This window comes from Lynx rufus, unplaced genomic scaffold, assembly GCF_022079265.1.
Source record: "Lynx rufus isolate CCGP_SWC_20201006 ecotype Redwood Valley unplaced genomic scaffold, mLynRuf1.p SCAF_20, whole genome shotgun sequence".
NCBI lineage: Eukaryota > Metazoa > Chordata > Mammalia > Carnivora > Felidae > Lynx > Lynx rufus.
In genome coordinates, this window is record NW_025814835.1 from 28,364,187 (window position 1) to 28,383,384 (window position 19,198).

A 19,198-nucleotide genomic window follows, 5' to 3' on the forward strand; every position below is an offset into this window, starting at 1 on the left:
TAATGTTTATTTTTGAGAGAGAGCACGAGCATGCACATGCGCATGAGTGGGGGAGGGGCAGAGAGAGAGGGAGACACAGAATCTGAAGCAGGCTCCAGGCTCCGCGTGGGGCTTGCACTCACAAACTGTGAGATCGTGACCTGAGCTGAAGTCAGACCCTTAACTAACCGAGCCACCCAGGTTCCTCTCTTCTCTTTTCTGAAGACTCAAGCCTATTCTTTCTTATGTACCTCTTTCATTATATATTTTCTCTTTATAGTCTTGTGTATCGTCTTAGTTTCTAATTTTCCTTGTGCATACACATTTGTTTTATGTATTTGTCTTTTATTGACTCTAAATGAACAATAGGCCCCTTGACTGCAAGAAGTGCAGCTAACGAGGACTTGGTAACCTTGTTAGATCTTGTCTGTAGTTGGCATATAATTAACAGATATTTCTCAAGCTCCACTAACATGGAAGCTACTGTGGGTGATAAAAGTTGGGTGTAATCCAGATACTCTTTAAGAAGTTAACTAATTTTTGGGGCGCCTGGGTGGCGCAGTCGGTTGAGCGTCCGACTTCAGCCAGGTCACGATCTCGCGGTCCGTGAGTTCGAGCCCCGCGTCGGGCTCTGGGCTGATGGCTCAGAGCCTGGAGCCTGTTTCCAATTCTGTGTCTCCCTCTCTCTCTGCCCCTCCCCCGTTCATGCTCTGTCTCTCTCTATCCCAAAAATAAATAAACGTTGAAAAAAAAAAAAAATTTAAAAAAAAAAAAAAAAAAGAAGTTAACTAATTTTTAAAAATATGTTAACTAATGATATAAAATAATGTATAATAAGAACCAAATAGAGGAATGGGCATTAAACACTGCAGGCATTTAGAAGAGGAAGTGAAGTCATTAGAGGGAATTATTTGAGGAAGACTCCAGAGAGGAAATGGGATTTGAACTGGCCCCAAACCAGAGGAGGAGATGCCATTCCTGCTGTGGGAAAAGCATGTACAAAGGTCCTGAGGTATAAATGTAAACTGTCCATGTAGAAGACAGGGAAGAGACCAGTGTGGGGAAAGCTGAGGAAGGGAAGTCAGGGATATTGTGTAGAGAACTCTAATTAACAAGCTGAGGATATTGAGGTTATGGGGTTATCACTTCTGATGGCAGATCTGAGATGCCATCTTGGTACTCATGCAGTCTTCTATCCTACTTGACCCTCCTATTCTTACTTATGCTAGTCAGAGCTTACCAGCCATGCTTTCTGAGCAGCATATGAAGAGTTCCCAGGCCAAATCTTCCACTACTTTGAACTTGGTCATGGGCACTGTTTGTTTTCTCTTGAGGATTTCATTTCTTGGTTGCCTCTGTAGCCCAGTCACTGCTCTGAAGCAGGAATTCTGGTTTCTTAAGCTGACAACCCTGAGGCCTAGTGATTTGGTTTGTTTCCATGAAACACTGGTCTAGCTCCACCCTTCTTGCTCAGCTCAAAGAGTATGTATCTGCACCCTTCATTAAGAAAAAAGAAACCACTTTTTTCAAAAGAATAGCATAAAACAGAGAACCCAAGTGTTTTTCTCTGAGAAGGGCAAAGCACTTCTGTCTACAAGCCAGCATTGGTTGTGGTGCTTTGTGCCCATTCACTCATTCACTCAGGAGTCTTTGCCTTCATCACTTCCTTCTGATGCGTCTGGCTGGAACACAAGAGGCGTTTTCATCCTCCAGAATTTTACTGTAGATCTTTGGTGTGCATAACTCGAAGCTAGATTTTTTGGTGTGTGCGTGTGTGTGTGTGTGTGTGTGTGTGTGTGTGTGTGCAGGAGCGCCCCAAGACTTGGAAGGAGCTGCAGGAACTTGCTGTAGAGTTGGGACAGCAAGATTCCTCACGTGGTGGATACCAAGCAGCAAATTCAAAAGCTGGGCGCTCTGAAAGCCCAGAGGAGGGGGCCTTGGGGTCCCTCAGAGAAGGCTTCCAGAAAACCTGGCAGTTGTGGGACTGGATCTAGATTTATCTAGGAGGGGATAATGTAAACATTGTGTTAGAGTTGCCGCTGAGTGCTGCATTGCTGGTGACAGGGAGAAGCCTCCCCTGGCCGAGACAGAAGAGTGTGTATGGAGGGGGTAGGTAGAGGAACGAAGCTTTGGTGGATGGAGGCTGTTTCTTCAGGCTTCCCAGGGCCTAAATTTATGCTGAAACAACAGCCAGAACTCCTAGAACTAAATGCATTTCTAACTTAGATTTATTTATATGCCCACATGTAAAATTGACTCTGCTCGTTAAAAATGCAGTGTGAGTTATGGCCGGTTAGGTTTCTGAAGGCCATGTTGAAATCAGCCTCAAGCCTCGTCCTGCTAGATCTCCCTGGGACCCTGTCTGCTAGTCCAGGACATGCCAGTGGCAGCAAATGGAAGAGGGAGATTCTGCTTCTCCAGTGCTCAGAGCTGGGTAGAGAGGTATCTTCAGGGGCCCCCCACTCAGCACTAATGACAGAGTAGTACCTCCCTCAGCCCACTGGGGGCTGGGAAGGGGTGGTCCGCCTGGCTGGGCTGGGGGTGGGTGAGTTCAGAGCTCCCCAGGGCACACTTGGGACAGCCTAACCAATCTCTCTAAGGGACTAGAGTCTGAATCAGGCAACCTAATGTATGCCTTTGGAGGTAGAAGCCAGGGAACCAGCCAGATTAGGGGACCTCATAGGGGGTATTCTTTAGCTCCTGACTTGTTGGTTTGAGGCGTTGTGGGACTTTGATTTTAAAGGTTTTTTTTAAAAAATCTTTATGTATTTTTGAAAATGACAGGGAGGGGGAGGGGCAGAGAGAGAGAGGGGGACAGAGGATCCAAAGCTGACCCCATGCTGACAGCAGACAGCCTGACTTGGGGCTCGAGCTCACAAACCGTGAGATCACGACCTAAGCCGAAGTTAGATGCTCAACCGACTGAGCCACCCAGGTGCCCCATTGGGGACTTTGATTTTAAAAATGTACTGCCTCTGGGGCGTCTCCTTTGGGGACTTAGGTAGCTTCCTCCAACCTCAGAACACATAATAAAATAAAATGGGCATAAATTGCTAATTTAAAATGAGAAAACATCCCTCCTCCCCACCACCCCTCCCCGATTGGGGCCAGCCGGTGACCATGTGATGGATCATGCTGACTCCCCTTCATGTTTCCCAGTGGGAAGCCGGGTCCCCCTCTCTACTCCAGGGACCTGGCTCCTGGCTCAGAGCTGCTTGCCCTTTGCAGGGATACCCTTGACCCTTGACCCTCGACCCTCAGACCAGGCTTATTGGCTGTGGGAAGACGTGTCAGTGTCAAGCTCTGTGACAAGTTTGAGAACGAAGGGAAAATTCTGTAGCCCTGGTTAAAGCAGCCCTGCGGTTGCAGTGGGTTTCCACCCCACAGGAGCTCTTGCCCTGTCCTGATGTGACTTGGCGTTGGGGGTTGGTGCAGAGAGGGACAGAGAGCCCAGCCAGCTCCCTCATCCATGTGCTCTCCATTTCCCGTCATGTCCTTCCTGTTTTGTGGCCCTTCAGTTTCATAACTTTGAAAATTCTCCCACAGCCACATACACTCTTACTTCTTCTATTTTGTTTGCTTTGGTCATATATGTCTTGGAGGTGAAGTGCTTCAGAAACTTCCCACTGCCGGCTTCCCCTGTGCTCTGCCCTGTCTACTCGCCAGGCTCGGGGCTGCTATCGTCACTCCCTGCCCTGACAAATGTCCTGTCTCATCAGAGCTCAGACATCCTCAGCACCGCCGGCTACGACAGCATCATCCAGCACCTGAACAACGGCCGCAAGAACTGCAAAGAATTTGAAGACTTTTTAAAAGAAAGGTACATGCTGTTCTTCCTTGAAGATGGAGGGGAAGACAAAACACCCCCACACAAAGGAACAATTTCCTACTTTCTATGTGTTTCTAAGCGTTCCCAAGACCTCTGCTGTAGGCTATGGAAGGATACCCAGGAAGTAAATGATATCTCTGTCCCAAAGCTCTTAGAAACCAGCTTTGACAGATGACATTCATGAATGAAACAGCAAACAAAATGTAATAAAATGCTAAGTGAGGTGATACGCACAGCACCGAAGACCTCACGGGAGAGGGAGATTGTGAAAGACTAGTAAATAAAGAGGTCCCTTCATAGCTGATGGGACCGGTGAGCGGCCCTGGGGGGGAGGGGCGGGGTGGATTTGATAGGCGGAGGTGTCTGTGGAAGAGCAGCAAGCTTGCAGGTGGAGGAGAGGAGCACGACTTAAGGAGCCTGATTCAGAGACCATGGGTGGGGAGGGACAGAGCAGTGAGAAAGATGGGGGCGGATGGGTCCCAGCACTCCAGAGGGCAGGGAGCTTGGGGGGAAGGAGGGGACTGGCATGGTGTAGAGGATTTTTCCTTTCCTTTCCTTTTTACATTTTATTTTATTTTTAAAGTTTATTTACTTATTTTGAGAGGTTGGGGTAAGGCCAGAGAGATTGGGAGAGAGAGTATCCCAAGCAGGCTCCCTACTGTCAGCACAGAACCCAATGCGGGGGTCAAACTCACAAACCATGAGACTGTGACCTGAGCTGAAACCAAGAGCCAGACGCTTAACGGAGCCACCAGGCGCCCCTCCTTTTCTTTTTGTAAATAGATAAGGTTTTTATTATTATTATTTTTTTAATTCCGTACTTAACGGGGTAAGTTAGTTTTGTGGAAAATCGTAGTCCTCCAGAATACTCAATTGCCCAGTGATTCTGGATGAAGGAGTACTCTAGGGGGATTTTTGGCCAAAGAGCTGGGTCATTACCAGGACCCAAACTAATGAACAGATTCTCTTTGTAACACAGTGAGTGAGAGGTTTATAGCTTGGAGATACAGACATTAAAGTCTTTTTCCATCAAGGCTTTGTATTTTCTTCTCAAGAGAACATTGGGTAACATCACACCTACATGGTCGTGCGCCCTGATGAGGAGGCCCCTGTCCCTGAACTGTCTGAAAGGCCCCCGGGAACCGGAGAACTGCCACACTGTGGTTCTCAGGAGCCGTAGGCGAAGTGAGGTCGGTCCACTGTCAGCCTCCAGGGAGCTAGCTGGTCATGCACCTCTTCCTTCCAGACACCAGCCTCCCTCCTCTACCCAAGCTGGTTGACAGAGGTGACACCAGGTTAACACTTTTCTTTCTCTTGATGGGTACTGGAGGTGGGCTTCCTCTGTTCTTCAACAGAGCTCTGGAGGGAGCACGCAAACAGGAATTTCATGACTGCAGGGTGTGCACATTGTAGAGCCTCCCTTGCTTTTTTGTGCCCCTCCTCCAGTTAGTGCTCTTATCGATTTTCTCCTGGGAGTGAACTAGCCTTGCCCTGCATCCATGAGAAGGCATTGCCAAACATCCATGACCGAAGCTTCCGCTGCCGAGGCGGGACCATCCAAGAGTCCCCTGACATGATGTGGATGGTGTTGTAGCTCAGTGGTGCCCACATTTTTTTTTAAATGTGACCCTCAGCAAGAAATACATTTTACACTGCCGTCCGGTACACACGTGCATAAAACAAGAGTTTAACAAACGTCACTACCCTATTCTTTTACTCAATTCTATGTATTTAAACACGGCTGGTCATGACCCATTGAATGGATTTATTGTGCGCAAGTGAGTTATGACCCACAGTTTGAAAAACACGTCCAAACAGATCCCAGAAACTAAGTTCTCACTTTTTAAATGTCTCATAAAAATATATGGAAAAGAGGAGGAAATATATGGAAATTAAAAATTAGTAAATATTTTTATTGTATTTTTTAAAAAGTTTCTTATTTATTTATTTATAGACAGAGACAGCACGAGTGGGAGAGGGGCAGAGAGAGGAAGAGAGAGTGGGTAAGGGGCAGGGAGATAGAGAATCCCAAGCAGGCTCTGCACTGTCAGCACAGAGTCTGACCCGGGGATTGAACTCACAAACCGTGAGATCATGACCTGAGCCGAAACCGAGAGTCAGACGTTTAACCGACTAAGCCACCCAGGCGCCCCTGTGCTGTATTTCTAGTATATGGTCATTTTTCTGCAGGAGTTTCAGAGCCAAAGAAACCAGTCCCATGCTCTCTGGTTTTGGGAAAGAATCAGCATCAGGTCAGAGTGTCAGATATGTATGCCCTGGGTACGGGGGTTTGAGGCTCTTGGTCATGTGGCCTGCCTGGGCCCTGGGCTTCTTTTTTGGTGGTGTGCTTGCCAGGAGGAGGCTGCTGTCAGTGAGGGAGTGTGTGTTCCTTCCCTGTGCCCTGTTCAGAGATAATTCATGTGAAGAAGTGCAACCCTCTTCAGGGTTTAGTTGCCTGGCCTTTCCTCTTGCTCTGGTAGGTGTGGGGTGCCTGTGGTTCAGAGAGGTTATGTAACTTGCCTAAGGTCACACAGCCAAAAAAGGATAGATCTGCTTTCAAACCTAGGAAAATTGGGCCCTGGAACTCTCTTCATCATACCTGGTACAGTGCCTGGGACATCTTAAGTGGTGGGGAAAGGGGATATTCGGCATTTTAGATCATGCCACACCAAGTAACAGTCAGTTGTTTTTGTGAGACCTGCCAACTGCAGAGTTTGTATTCTGAAATTCCCCTCTCTTTGCCACAGTTTAGCTGTGTATTTGAATTGGCTCAGTCGATCAAATGTCCAAATTCCGCTCAGGTCATGATCTCATGGTTTGTGAGTTCGAGACCTGCATCAGGCTCACTGCTGTCAGTGCGGAGCCTGCTTCAGATCCTCTGTCCCCCCTTCAGATCCTTCCTCAAAAAACCCAAAGAACAAAAAACATAAAACACTGAATTGACTATGAATGAGGAACTCTTTAGGATGGTAAAAGGATACTCTTCGAGAACATGGGAAGAGGGGTGGGCCTCAGGAGTGCAGCATTTAGTGGAATTATCTCTTACTCCACTTAAAAAATATATATGAATAAAAATAAATTTTTGGTAAATAAATCCTTGGGTCACAGTTTTGAATAGTCTGTAACGCGCTGGCCTGTGCCAGTCAGGGGGCCATGTTTGGTTTTGCCAAGATGTGATGTCCACCTGGCAACTGAGACATGAAGGCCACCAATCTTCTCACAATTCCCCCTGTCCTGTAGGAGAGTTTTGCATTTTAGAGAATGGTGTTATATCTGAGCTTCTCCCTTCAGAAGTGCAGTTTTGCCCTCAAGGGGGGTGCCATGTGTTTTAACTAAGAGTCAGCCTGAGAAACACTCAGAGCTCTCTCTTCTGTTCCCTTTAGGGCATCAATTGAAGAGAAATATGGCAAAGACCTGCTAAACCTCTCCAGGAAGAAGCCGTGTGGACAGTTGGAGATCAAGTAGGTACCATGCTTCTTTCCTGTTTCCAGGTTGACTAACACTGCCAGGAGCCCCATCACTTCAGCAGACAGAGCTGGCCAGTGGGGTGAAGTGTGTTGGGGGAAAACAGTTTTTAGGTTTTTTTTTTTTCTTATTTTGAGGCGTGAAAAATCTAAAAAAATAGAAAGGAGGCTAAAATGAACTGCAAAGCCACATCCATTAGTAAAATGTTCTAGATTTTCTTTGAAGTCTTTTTCTATGTATACTTTTTCATAGGTAGGATTATACTATATATGATTTTGTACTAGACGTTTAATAGAGGGGCTTCCACGCACGCACACACACACACACACCCCACAGTTTGTGATAACTCTGAGAGACTGTCTGCATGATTTTATAGTTCTCACGACTGATGTGAGGTTTCTATACGTATTCTTCTGTTACTCGCTGATTACAGGAATGGCCAGGACATGGTGCCTGCTTTAGGAACATGCTCCCTCTCATCTACAGGGCTGGCTTCATGGGCCGTCATACAGGAGCCTACGCTTTGAAGGGCTTCATAACGGGTTTGATGCTCTTTGCTGTCCCCATTTTGAAATTCTTAATAATTTTTATTTATTTATTTATTTTTTAATGTTTGTTTATTTTTGAGAGAAAGAGAGCGTGAGCAGGGGAGGGGCAGAGAGAGAAGGAGACGCAGAATCTGAAGCATGTTCCAGGCTCTGAGCTGTCAGCACAAAGCCCAATGCAGAGCTTGAACTCATGGACGGTGAGATCATGACCTGAGCCAAAGTCAGTTGCTTAACCAACTGAGCCACCCAGGTGCCCGATAAATTCTTGATAATTTATAAACAACGGGTCCCACATTTTCATTTTGCAGTGGACCTCACAAATTCTATAGCCCCTCCTACTCATATGGAAATTTCTACATTCCTTCTTCAAAATAGGCATGTTGAGGGAGGCTTGGGAGAAATAGTTTCAAGTAGACTTTGCAGGCCTCTGCAGACCTAATCACATCACATACTGTGCTATAGAGAGCCGCATAGATGCCCTGAGGTCTGTGTCCTATCAGAGACCCTAATGGGGGAAGATAAGACATAGACCTTCCTCTTCTCTTCTCTTGCTTCTAACACACACACACACACACACACACACACACACACACACACACCACCCCACCCCACCCCAGAAATGTGCTGGATTATAGAAAAGAAACATTGGAAACTACTTAAGATATTAATAGTTATATAAGCCTAAAAAAATTGTTACCCCCTGATATCAGGCATTGGTATAAGGAGAATTTGTTGATTATACTATATTTTACTTTTGATGTTTTAAATGAAAAATTAAAAAATACACTAAAAGGTAAAAAGACAAACATAAAGACTGGCTGTATACCCAAATCACCTAGATTTAATAATTATTCATGTTTGCCATACTTTCTTAATATAGGTTTTTTGTGAAAATGTTTAAATTGGAACATTTTAAATTTAAACCTAGAATTAGATATTTCTCCACATGTACTTGGTTCCTTTTAGTGATTTATTGTATTTAGAGATGAAACCCTGAGTTCTAGCATTGGTCATTGTCACAGAGATGTCACCCTTTCTAGGCACTTTCCCAGGACAGATATTATATATTATATTATATTATATTATATTATATTATATTATATTACTTATATTTTATTATTTTTAAGTTGTTTTTAATAATTTTTTTACATTTTATTTTATTTTTACACTTAATCTTAGCCAAAAGGCCGAGAAGCGATACATTTTATTTTATTTTTGAGAGACAGAGAGAGACAGAGCACAAGCAGGGGAGGGGCAGAGAGAGACAAAGACAAAATTTGAAGCAGGCTCCAGGCTCTGAGCTGTCAGCACAGAGCCTGACGCGAGGCTCGAACCCACAAACCATGAGATCATGATCTGAGCTGAAGTCGGAGGCTTAACTGACTGAGCCACTCAGGCATCCTATTTATTTATTTTTAAATGTTTATTTTTGAGAAAGAGAGAAAGCAGGCACGTGCATGCGTGAGTGGGGGAGGGGCAGAGAGACAGTGGGACAGAGGATCCCAATCAGGCTCTGTGCTGAAAGCAGAGAGCCAAATGCAGAGCTCAAACTCATGAACTGTGAAATCATGACCTGAGCCCAAGTCGGATGCTTAACCGACTCAGCCACCCAGGTACCCCTCTGGGGACAGATTTTAAAAGCAGGAGTAGTTCATATTGATATTTCCAATTCTAAAATAACTTTGTAGGGTTTTACTTAATTTCCTTAATTTTATATTCATTTCACCTTGCACTGAAAATCTTGATTCCTGACAATATTAGCACAATTACTTGCTTTATATGACCATTTGTATTAAAATATTTCAAAATAATATCAATATTACTACTCATAATAATACTTCTGAATGAAGTTTAACATTTCCTTGAAGTTCCTTTTGATCTTAGAATGTATTTCACTGAGAATACTGTGTTCTGGGGTGCCTGGGTGGCTCAGTTGGTTAAGCATCTGACTCTTGATATCGGCTCAGGTCATGGTCTCATGTGTGAAATGTAACCAATTTTGTTTCAATTTTTTAAATTTTAAGGGTTGTTTTCTTTTCCCTATTTGGTGTAGTTTTATTTTTTGAACATGTAAAATATTTACGTGTTGACAGATCAAAACTGCATAGATTTAGGTATGTTTCTTTGTCATTCAAGCAGGGTTTAGATAATTTCAAGGAAGATTAGTGGGTCACTTGACCAAAAAACTTGTTTATTTGCAGAGAAAGCATAAGCTGTTTGGGAAGATACCCAAAAACTTGAGGTGATGTCATGAGAAAGAGCCATATTCTCTCACATTAACACTTCTTAGAAAAGGTATTTAGCAGAATGAGTCTGATCCAAAATGGTATTTATTATATTCTTACACATTTGACTTATACCTTAGTAAATTCATAGAGAACACTATTCTCTCTGTTCTGTGATAAAGGCCAGTCAGTGTTCCTTCTAAGAGTATACCTCAGACAGGAAGATGCGACAAAAAATGAGGCCTGGGGACAGAGTGTCCAAAGTTGAAGGCCATTTAGGTGACTTCTGTTTCTGTCACCTCCAGAATGATCTTTAGGAAGGGACCCTCGATAAGAGTGCAAGACTCTGCTTCTCTGTGGACTAGTTAGGATTTTTCGTCTTGTGGACCACATTGAGAGACTCAGGCGCCTAATGGGCTTGCTAGGATTTAAGGCCAAAGTGTTTATCGAAAGGGTGGTAGAGGGGCACCTGGGTGGCTCAGTTGGTTCAGCGTCTGACTTCGGCTCAGGTCATGATCTCATGGTTTGTGGGTTCGAGCCCCACATTGGGCTCTGCACTGACAGCTCGGAGCCTGGAGCCTGCTTTGGATTCTGTGTCTCCCTCTCTCTCTGCCCCTCCCCGGCTAACGCTCTGTCTCTCTCAAAAATAAATAATAAACATTAAAAAGAATCTTAAAGGGTGGTAGAATATTTTCTTTTCCCACAGTGAAGGGGAACACTAGGGAGAAGAGGAGTCGGATGTTGCTAGGCCACCACCCCCAAGGTTCAGATTCTCTCCGGTTGTCATGTCCTGAACAAGGGAAACAACAATTAAGTGATGATGTGAGACAACAAAGCTAATGACAAACTAAAGAGAGATTGAGGCTGCCCTTCTTGTGGCCCTGCAGCCAGTTGCTTAGGGTGGGGGAAAACTTTAGACCCTGAACAGATTATTTATGTGTAAGGCTGGGTTTCAGCTCCACGACTCCCAATTGAGAAAGCCTTCTGGTGGTGTCTGATGCCATATCTCTGCATTTCCCAGTAATTCCAGTAGTGTGCCTGCACTTCAGTGATGTTCATTTGTCCTTCTGGACCACTGGCACATTTGTTAGACATGGACACTTTCTAGTGTCTATCCACACCATATCACGATAATTGTATCATAAGATGGGTAAAAAGAATGGAGAATGTGCAGTTATGTTTTCCTGCTTGATGTCTTTGTAATAATTGGAAGTGTTTGTGTGAGAAAAGCCATGCAAAAATAAGGATTCTTTCTTTGCGATGAACAGAGCAGGGGACAGGAAATAGCTGAAAGAAACGGCCAGCTGGAAAAGACAAGGGGTTTTTCTTTGCAAAGTAGCAAAGCTTGCCACCTACATGTATACATATAAGAAGTGATCCATGATGTTATGCTGTTGTGGTTCGGGGACCATGAATTCACAAAGTTCTATTCCTACTTGAAAGGCTGGAGTGAGCGCAGTGAGATCTGCTTCCAGTGAAGGCAGCATGAGCAAGAACATCCCCAGGGCCATGTCACCTCACAAGGATGTTTACTTTAGGAAGTGTAGGATGACAGACAACTAAAACCATGGGCCAGGGCGTCTCCAAGGGAGGAGGAGCCATGGGCTGTAAGAGGATGGGGGAGGTTGAGAGAAGGTATGAAAAATGAGTCATGGGCTTTCCCCACTGAAACTGTGAGGTAGTAAATGTGTGTTGTTTTAAACTGCTAAATTTGGGGTAGTTTGTTTTTTAGCAGTAGAACATTGAAACGATGTGTTTCGTGTCTGTCCCTTCCTTTAGAGTCCAAGGTCTGGGACCAGTCTGTCTTGTACCATGGAATCATTAACATCTGACACAACACCTGGCTCATGGTTTATGTTCAATGAACACATGATTGACAAATGAGTGAAAAAGAGGACGATCAGGAGCCAGGGTGTGACCCTTCCTTGTATCCTTATTTCTAATTATCACACTTCAAAGAAGTGGACTGGTATTCTTATGAGAAAGGGATCATAATTCCTATATAATCATTGGGAGAAATGAAACATAAGGAATTTGGGCATCTTGCTCTACCCAGGTGGACAGTGAAGAATTTATAATGCTTTGCCTGGGACTGAGAGAGCAAGAAAGAGGAAAACTGAAGAAATCTTGATCCTTCGCTGTCTTCCCAAGCTTACATGCAAAGATGAGTCTGCAGGCCATGACACGTGGGCGGAGAGAAGCATGCAGTGGTTTTATAATAAGATTGTACAGGGGCACGTGCGTGGCTCAGTTGGTCAAGTGTCTGACTCTTGTTTTCAGCTCAGGTCATGATCCCACAGTTTTGTGGGTTCGAGCCCCGCATTGGGCTCCTTGCTGGCAGCATGGAGCCTGTTTGGGATTCTCTGTCTCCCTCTCTCTCTGCACCTCCCCACTTACACTGTCTCTGTCTCTCTCAAAATAAATAAATAAACTTAAAAGAAAAAAAGATTGTACAACAATTTCCAGAACTGAAGTTATATATGTGCTTGTTTTTCAGCACCCTGAAGCAGGCCCTTGAAGTCTTCAAGAAGCGTAAGTGATTCTTTAAACTATATTTGCTGCCCTTGGCCGGTTCTGGGGGTTTTACTTTGAACAGCCATCTCGTATTGGGTAAAAAAAAAAAAAAAAAAAGTTAGAGCAGCTCCCAAGGTGAGAAGTAGCTCTGCAGAGCTGAAATGAGCTGGAGAGCCCACCTTCCATGTGGAAGTCATGACGTGCATTTGACTTACTTTGAGTAGGGGTTCTCACACTTGAAATCCAGGGCAAGGCCCTCGCAATTTGGTCTTCAAGGGGTCCTGTCTGGGTCTTTTTGAAAAAAATTTTTTTATTAAAAAATTTTTTTATTAGTTTATTTTATTTTTTGACAGAGAGAGAGAGACAGAGAGAGGGAAAGAGAGAGAGAGAGAGGGGGGGGGGAGAGAGAAGGGAAGAGGCAGAGAGAGAGGGAGAGAGAGAATCCCAAACAGGCTCCACGCTGTCAGCACAGAGCCCAGTGCGGGGCTTGAACTCATGAACTGTGAGGTCATGACCTGAGCCGAAATCAAGAATCGGACACTTAACTGATTGAGCCACCCAGGCGCCCCTTTTTAAAGTAATTCGTACACTCACCATGGAGTTCAGACTCACTGCTCTGAGATCAAGGGTTGTATGCTCTACTGACTGAGCCAGCCAGGCACCCTCCTGTTCAGTTCTAAGAGTCCCCAGTCCTGTTACTCAGAAACTGCCTTTAAGGCTTTCTGTTCTTCACAATACTTGCTGCTTTCGAGCTAAGGATTTTAACATGGCATTGTATGTATGTGCTTAAGTGTTTCTGTAGCTAGTTGACTGGTTCTAGAAGTTTGTAAATGTTAGCTAAACAGATATTCATCTTAACTTTTCCATGGAAGGTGTTCTCTTCCCTCTTTAACTCACCAATGAATACATTTCTCAAGGTAGAAATGTTTATGTTTCATGTTTTTTATATGCCCTGCAAGGCTAACCATGGGGCCCAAGGGAGCTTCAGTCTAGGCTGGGTCTCCTAAGCCTATGTACTTGCTGTTACTTGACTTATTCTACCCTCCCCGAATAGTTTTATTTCCTTCTTATTAAAAAACATATTTATCTTAAACATTCAAATGAGGCAACTATCAAGAAGATAGTAAGTACCTAGACTTTCAGTTCCTAGTGATAAGCAGTTATTGGTGAATGTGACTCCAGATATTTTTATGCAATTAAACACATGTAAATGTATCAATTCATATAAAAAATAGGATGATACCATGGCAGTGGTTCAGAATCTGTGGGGTGAGTGAGAGCAGATCATTTGTTTTTAAGTCATTTTTAAAATGAAAATATCAATGATTTCATCATGCTAACAGTTTGGGATATATCTCTCCAGACCTTTTCCTACACATTTACAATTCTCTTTCTCTCTCTTAAATTGCACACAGACACACACACGTGAGTTTTTGTATAAATGAGATCATACTATACCTATATCCTACAATTTGTTTTTCCCAACAATATTATCTAAGCATCTATTTCTTTTTTTAACTTGTTTTATTTTTTATTTTTTTTAATTTACATCCAAATTAGTTAGCATATAGTGCACCAATGATTTCAGGAGTAGATTCCTTAGTGCCCCTTACCCATTTAGCCCATCCCCTCTCCCGCCACCCCTCCAGTAACCCTCAGTTTGTTCTCCATATTTATGAGTCTCTTCTGTTTTGTCCTCCTCCCTGTTTTTGTATTATTTCTGTTTCCTTTCCCTTACGTTCATCTGTTTTGTCTCTTAAAGTCCTCATATGAGTGAAGTCCTATGATTTTTGTCTTTCTCTGACTAATTTCACTTAGCATAATACCCTCCAGTTCTATCCACGTAGTTGCAAATGGCAAGATTTCCTTCTTTTTGATTGCCAAGTAGTGCTCCATTACACACACACACACACACACACACACACACACACACACCCCACATTTTTTTTATCCATTCATCCACCGATGGACATTTGGGCTCTTTCCATACTTTGGCTATTGTTGATAGTGCTGCTATAAACATGGGGTGCATGTGTCCCTTTGAAACAGCACACCTGTATCCCATGGATAAATGCCTAGTGGTGCAATTGCTGGGTCGTAGGGTAGTTCTATTTTTGTTTTTTTGAGGAACCTCCATACTGTTTTCCAGAGTGGCTGCACCAGCTTGCATTCCCAAGCATCTTTCCATTTCAGTTCATATAGATCTGCCTCATTCTTTCACATTTGGAAGTTTTGGTCTTATAAAATGCCAGACCTCCTCCAGAAAGGTTGTACTGACTTCTCCCCCACCAAAAGTGCTATTTTTTACCCATGCTTGCCAATATGAAGAATTTTCACATTTAAAAATTTTTCCCTAACTGAAAAGTAAAAAATTATACATCTCTGGGGGTTGAGGTTTTGCATTTTTTCCAATAGCTTTACGGTTGAATACATTTTCAAGTGTTTATTAGCCATTTAGCCAATCTTTTAAAAAATGCCATGTTCTTTAACTAATTTTTTTATACTGGAATGTATATATTTTTCTTTTGGCTTGTGAAAACTCTTTTAATATAGCGGTTTATTCTGTTACATAAATTGCTAATATTTTTCTAATTTGTCATGTCTCTTGGAACCTTTCAAAGTTATTTTGACACACACAAGTTTAAATTTTTTTCTTAGGTCAGATCTGTCCGTCTTTCTAGCCTTAAAGTCATGCTTCAATTTGTTTTCTTAGAACAAGTAAAGTAAGAATTTGTTTGTTTGTTTTTTTTTTTTTTGCTGCTACAAAGGTAAACCGTACTCATTGCAAAGATCTTAGAAAATAAGAAGAAAAAAATCACCAATAACCTTTCTGTCTAGAAATAATTATTGATAGCCATAATTTTTGTGTGTGACCTTTCTTATAGATGCTCAGGTTCAGAAAATGTTAGAGATGGAAAGACTGTTAGAGTCATCTAATGAGAAATAAATACCAAATTTGAAATTGTAGTGGGTTCAGTGACATCTTTCAGCATGTAAGCTCCATGAGCTGGGGCCTCGGCTGTTCTTCTCCCCAGTTCTGGGGACACACTAGGTTAGTAACAGTTAGTGGTTGGAGGTTAAGCTAAAGATTTGCTAGCCTTGGTCTTGGTGGTCAGGGCAAGGCAGGGCACATGGAGGGGGTTGATAAATGTTGGTGACCAAGTGAGGTAGGTTAATTTTACCACTTGTTCCAGTATTTTATTTTGTAGATAAGTTTTGTGTGGTTTTGTATATTTCAATTCAGACATATGTAGATCTTGTTTATTATGTTTTTTTAATTTTTTTTTTTGCAGAGGTAGACAGTGTGGCACAATGTCACATTCAGCTTGCCCAGACTCTAAGAGAAGAGGCCAGGAAGATGGAAGAATTCAGGGAAAAGCAAAAGCTACAACGGAAAAAGGTTGGATTTGTGTATATGTTAAGACGTTGCTTTTCCCGTGGCAGAAAACTCCAGGCTTGTTTTTCATCAAACTCCTTGGCTCACACCCGCCTTCATGCAGCCATGCTCCTCTTTTAACCTATGAGATTATTTATTGGGAAACCATGTGGAGACCCAACTAGATGGTTCTGTCTCTGTACCCATTTGCACCCAGGCCAGTTCTCTTTGAATTCTCGCAGGATTTATGGGTCTGGCCTGTCTTCTTCTTTTCATATCTGCTGCCACTATTCAGACTATGACTGGCAAGGGGAAACCCTGTCTTTGGTAGAGTCTAGGGCATTTAACCTGGCGAACTCCCAGACCACACTCCTCCTTGAGAAGGCAGTAAGGGAAGGGTAAGATGTAGAGAAGACTCACATTCTCCCAGAGACCATGTAGTCTAACCACCCTATTTTACAAATTGGGAAACTGAGGCCCTGGGAAATCCAAGTCCTTTTTGTCTTCAAAGCAGATGTGCATAGGCTGTTTTTCATTGATGGAATTTACTCTGTCCAATTACATGGAAGGAGATGGGAGTAACAAGAGTTAATAAAACTGGCGAATGTTTGAAAAGTTACAAGGATCAAGAAAAGAAGTTCAGATATACAGTAGTAAAGTGTTCCTTAGAAGAGACCAGTGACTATTCTGACTCCCTTCTATCTTGTTCCTAAATGACTTACACATTCAGGTTGGCCTGACAGCCAACTAGAGCTCTTCTAGAATTTCTTCTTTTTTACATCTGGTCTATAAGGTTGGAACGTCAGCTTCACATGGGGGACCAGCTCTTCTTTATTTGGCACCCAAAGATTTCCACCCCAGTCTCCCCAGACATCTTTGCATGAACTTTTTGGAAATCCGTTCTCATCCTGGTCCTTGACCATCTGAAGGTCATTGTCTATAGTGTGTGTATCCAAAAAAGGTCCAGCTGTTAAGGCTGAGTCTACCCATATGCCATTTTCAGAAACTTTGCCTATGGTTCTAAGCCAGAGTCTAATTCCAGCCTTTGGTGACCAGCTGGCATTTGGAGTGGATGGCGGACTTAAGAGCCCGACTGCCTTACATCTATGGTCATCTCATGAGCTGCTCTTAAAGCTATGCCTCTTCTTAGGAATAAAAGGTAGAAACTAACATTTAAGGAATACCAGATCAGTGGTTTCACACACATTCACACTTCGTATATCAGGTTTGAGAGGTGCATCTGGCCTCAAATATTTTTCAGAGCAGAAATAATATGTACATATACCCACCCATTAGACAGTCAAATTGTTTTGACCTGACATTGCCAGCCTTGCCCACCTACCTAGAGAAATAACAATTTTTCAGGGGCAAAATTAACAGAGTCTATACGCATATGATTTCCAGTAAGAGGAGCAGAAAGTCATTTCCTCATGTTTCCAAGTGCCTTTGGTAGCCTTAGTCGTTTCAGGGAGAGTTTTGTTAATTTTGCAAGGCTTCTGAAACTTCCCCTCCTAACAAGTTACAGAGATCAAATTCTCATAACTGGAAGAATGTGTTCTGAATTCTGTTAAGTAATAAAGGAGCCTGTGCTCAGCTCATTGCTGTCATCCAAGTTCTCTATATTCTGTGTGCTCTCTACAGGAGGAAAATGCCTTCTGAGCTTTCTTGAAGAAGTCTGAAGTTTATTAATAAATTTCTAGTTACTTGTGTCACAGTGAACTCTGGGTTGTACCACTTCTGTTTTTAGATACCTTTTTTTTTTTTTAATCAAACTTTGGGAGAAAATGTGTCAATGCTAACTTCTCATTTTCACTGTATGTTTTGGGCTTCCACTTTCTGGAAATTGAGCCATTTCCACTTATCAAGGAAAACCATTGGTTCCTTTTAGCAAACTGGGGAAGGGGGACGGCAGGTAGAATAGCTCAGAAGTTAGTGGTGTACTACTCACTTAACTAGATTTCTGAGGGTGGTGAACAATACAGACATGGTCATCCTTCCCTCATGGAGTGTAGAGCATGGCCAGAGAATGATGTGACATAGTCATCATGATAAAGCGTGATGAGCATTAAATACTAGGGGAGATGAAGGTGCTACCTCACCTGCAGTGGGGACTCCTAACCTTATCAGTGAGGTGGGGGAGGCGTCTTGGGGGCAGACCCTGAGGCTACAAGCACCAGAGTGAGTGACAGTACAGGTGAGGATGATGAGGGACAGACTGTCATCCCTGAGGGTTGGCCAGGTTGGGGGGGCTCTTAGGAGCCACTTTCAGGAGTCTTGGCGTTTTAGGGTACTGAGGTTGCTTCCCCGGCCCAGAATGTGCCAGGCTGACAGGGACAGCACACGGTCAGTCACTCTCCTCTGGTGCCTACATTCTGTTCTGCCCTCTCCGCTGACATTGGGATGAGCATGGCAGAATGGTGCTCTGCCTGTGTAGAGAGAAATCTCCAAAGAAAGGAACGTCCTTGGTTACACGGAGTGACGCTTACAGCTTTAATGGCGTGAATGCAGACAGACAGACCACCAAAGCAGCTATTTCAGTCATGTACTGCAGGGCCATTTGAATCATTTACATATCTCTTCTTCCTTTGCCCCTCCCTTCTGCTTCTCCCCACCCTAGAGCAGAGGTGATAGTTCTTGTACTACTTTGTGTTATCAATAATAAGACAATTAGATTTCCATTGGGTTTGGCCTTTGAAGACCTGCCAAGAATAGGCCATTCTATAAGTGAATACAGACATGAGGAGACTTAAATCAAAGTGGGGTAACAGACAGATCTGGACTTGGTGTTACTGAATGGCTTTGAGCAATTATCACCTCTTGGGCCCCCAGGGCTCACAACTGTCAGGTTAGAGCCAGACTACCTCTCTCTCTCTCTCTCTCTCTCTCTCTCTCTCTCTCTAGGGTCCTGTTCTCATACAGGTGCCAGGGATCCTCCAAGGTAGAGAGGAAGATGAAGGGAAAAGGTCTAATAGAACTTTGTAGCCACCTGAGAGGAGCTGGAAGCAGGTGTTATGTGTGAGTTGGACATAAGGAGGCCTGGCTGAGTCCATAAACTATGAAATAGTGGCAGCTCCCAAACTGGGAGAAAGGCAATATATATTTTTGGACTGGCAAAGACCACAGGACAGACCAATAGTGCTGAGTGATCTGCTCCATGGAGTTTGGGGAAATCAGGCACCATTAATAAATAAACCCAGCTCCTCCTCCTGGTAGGAGGAGGTACCTAGGCGCTCATGTGAACCACACAGCTTCCTGTCTGTGA

The 19,198-nt window shown here is 43.5% G+C and overlaps 1 protein-coding gene across 1 annotated transcript in view; it reads left to right on the plus strand.

Annotated features, from left to right (window-relative positions):
• Nucleotides 1-19,198, plus strand: part of PSTPIP2 (proline-serine-threonine phosphatase interacting protein 2) — a 78,484-nt gene that overhangs the window by 39,429 nt on the left and 19,857 nt on the right. Inside the window, exons 2-5 of the mRNA XM_047086127.1 lie at nucleotides 3,699-3,799; nucleotides 7,192-7,269; nucleotides 12,544-12,578; nucleotides 15,854-15,960. Of these exons, the coding sequence (XP_046942083.1) occupies nucleotides 3,699-3,799; nucleotides 7,192-7,269; nucleotides 12,544-12,578; nucleotides 15,854-15,960 (321 nt within the window). The remainder of the gene's footprint in view (nucleotides 1-3,698; nucleotides 3,800-7,191; nucleotides 7,270-12,543; nucleotides 12,579-15,853; nucleotides 15,961-19,198) is intronic.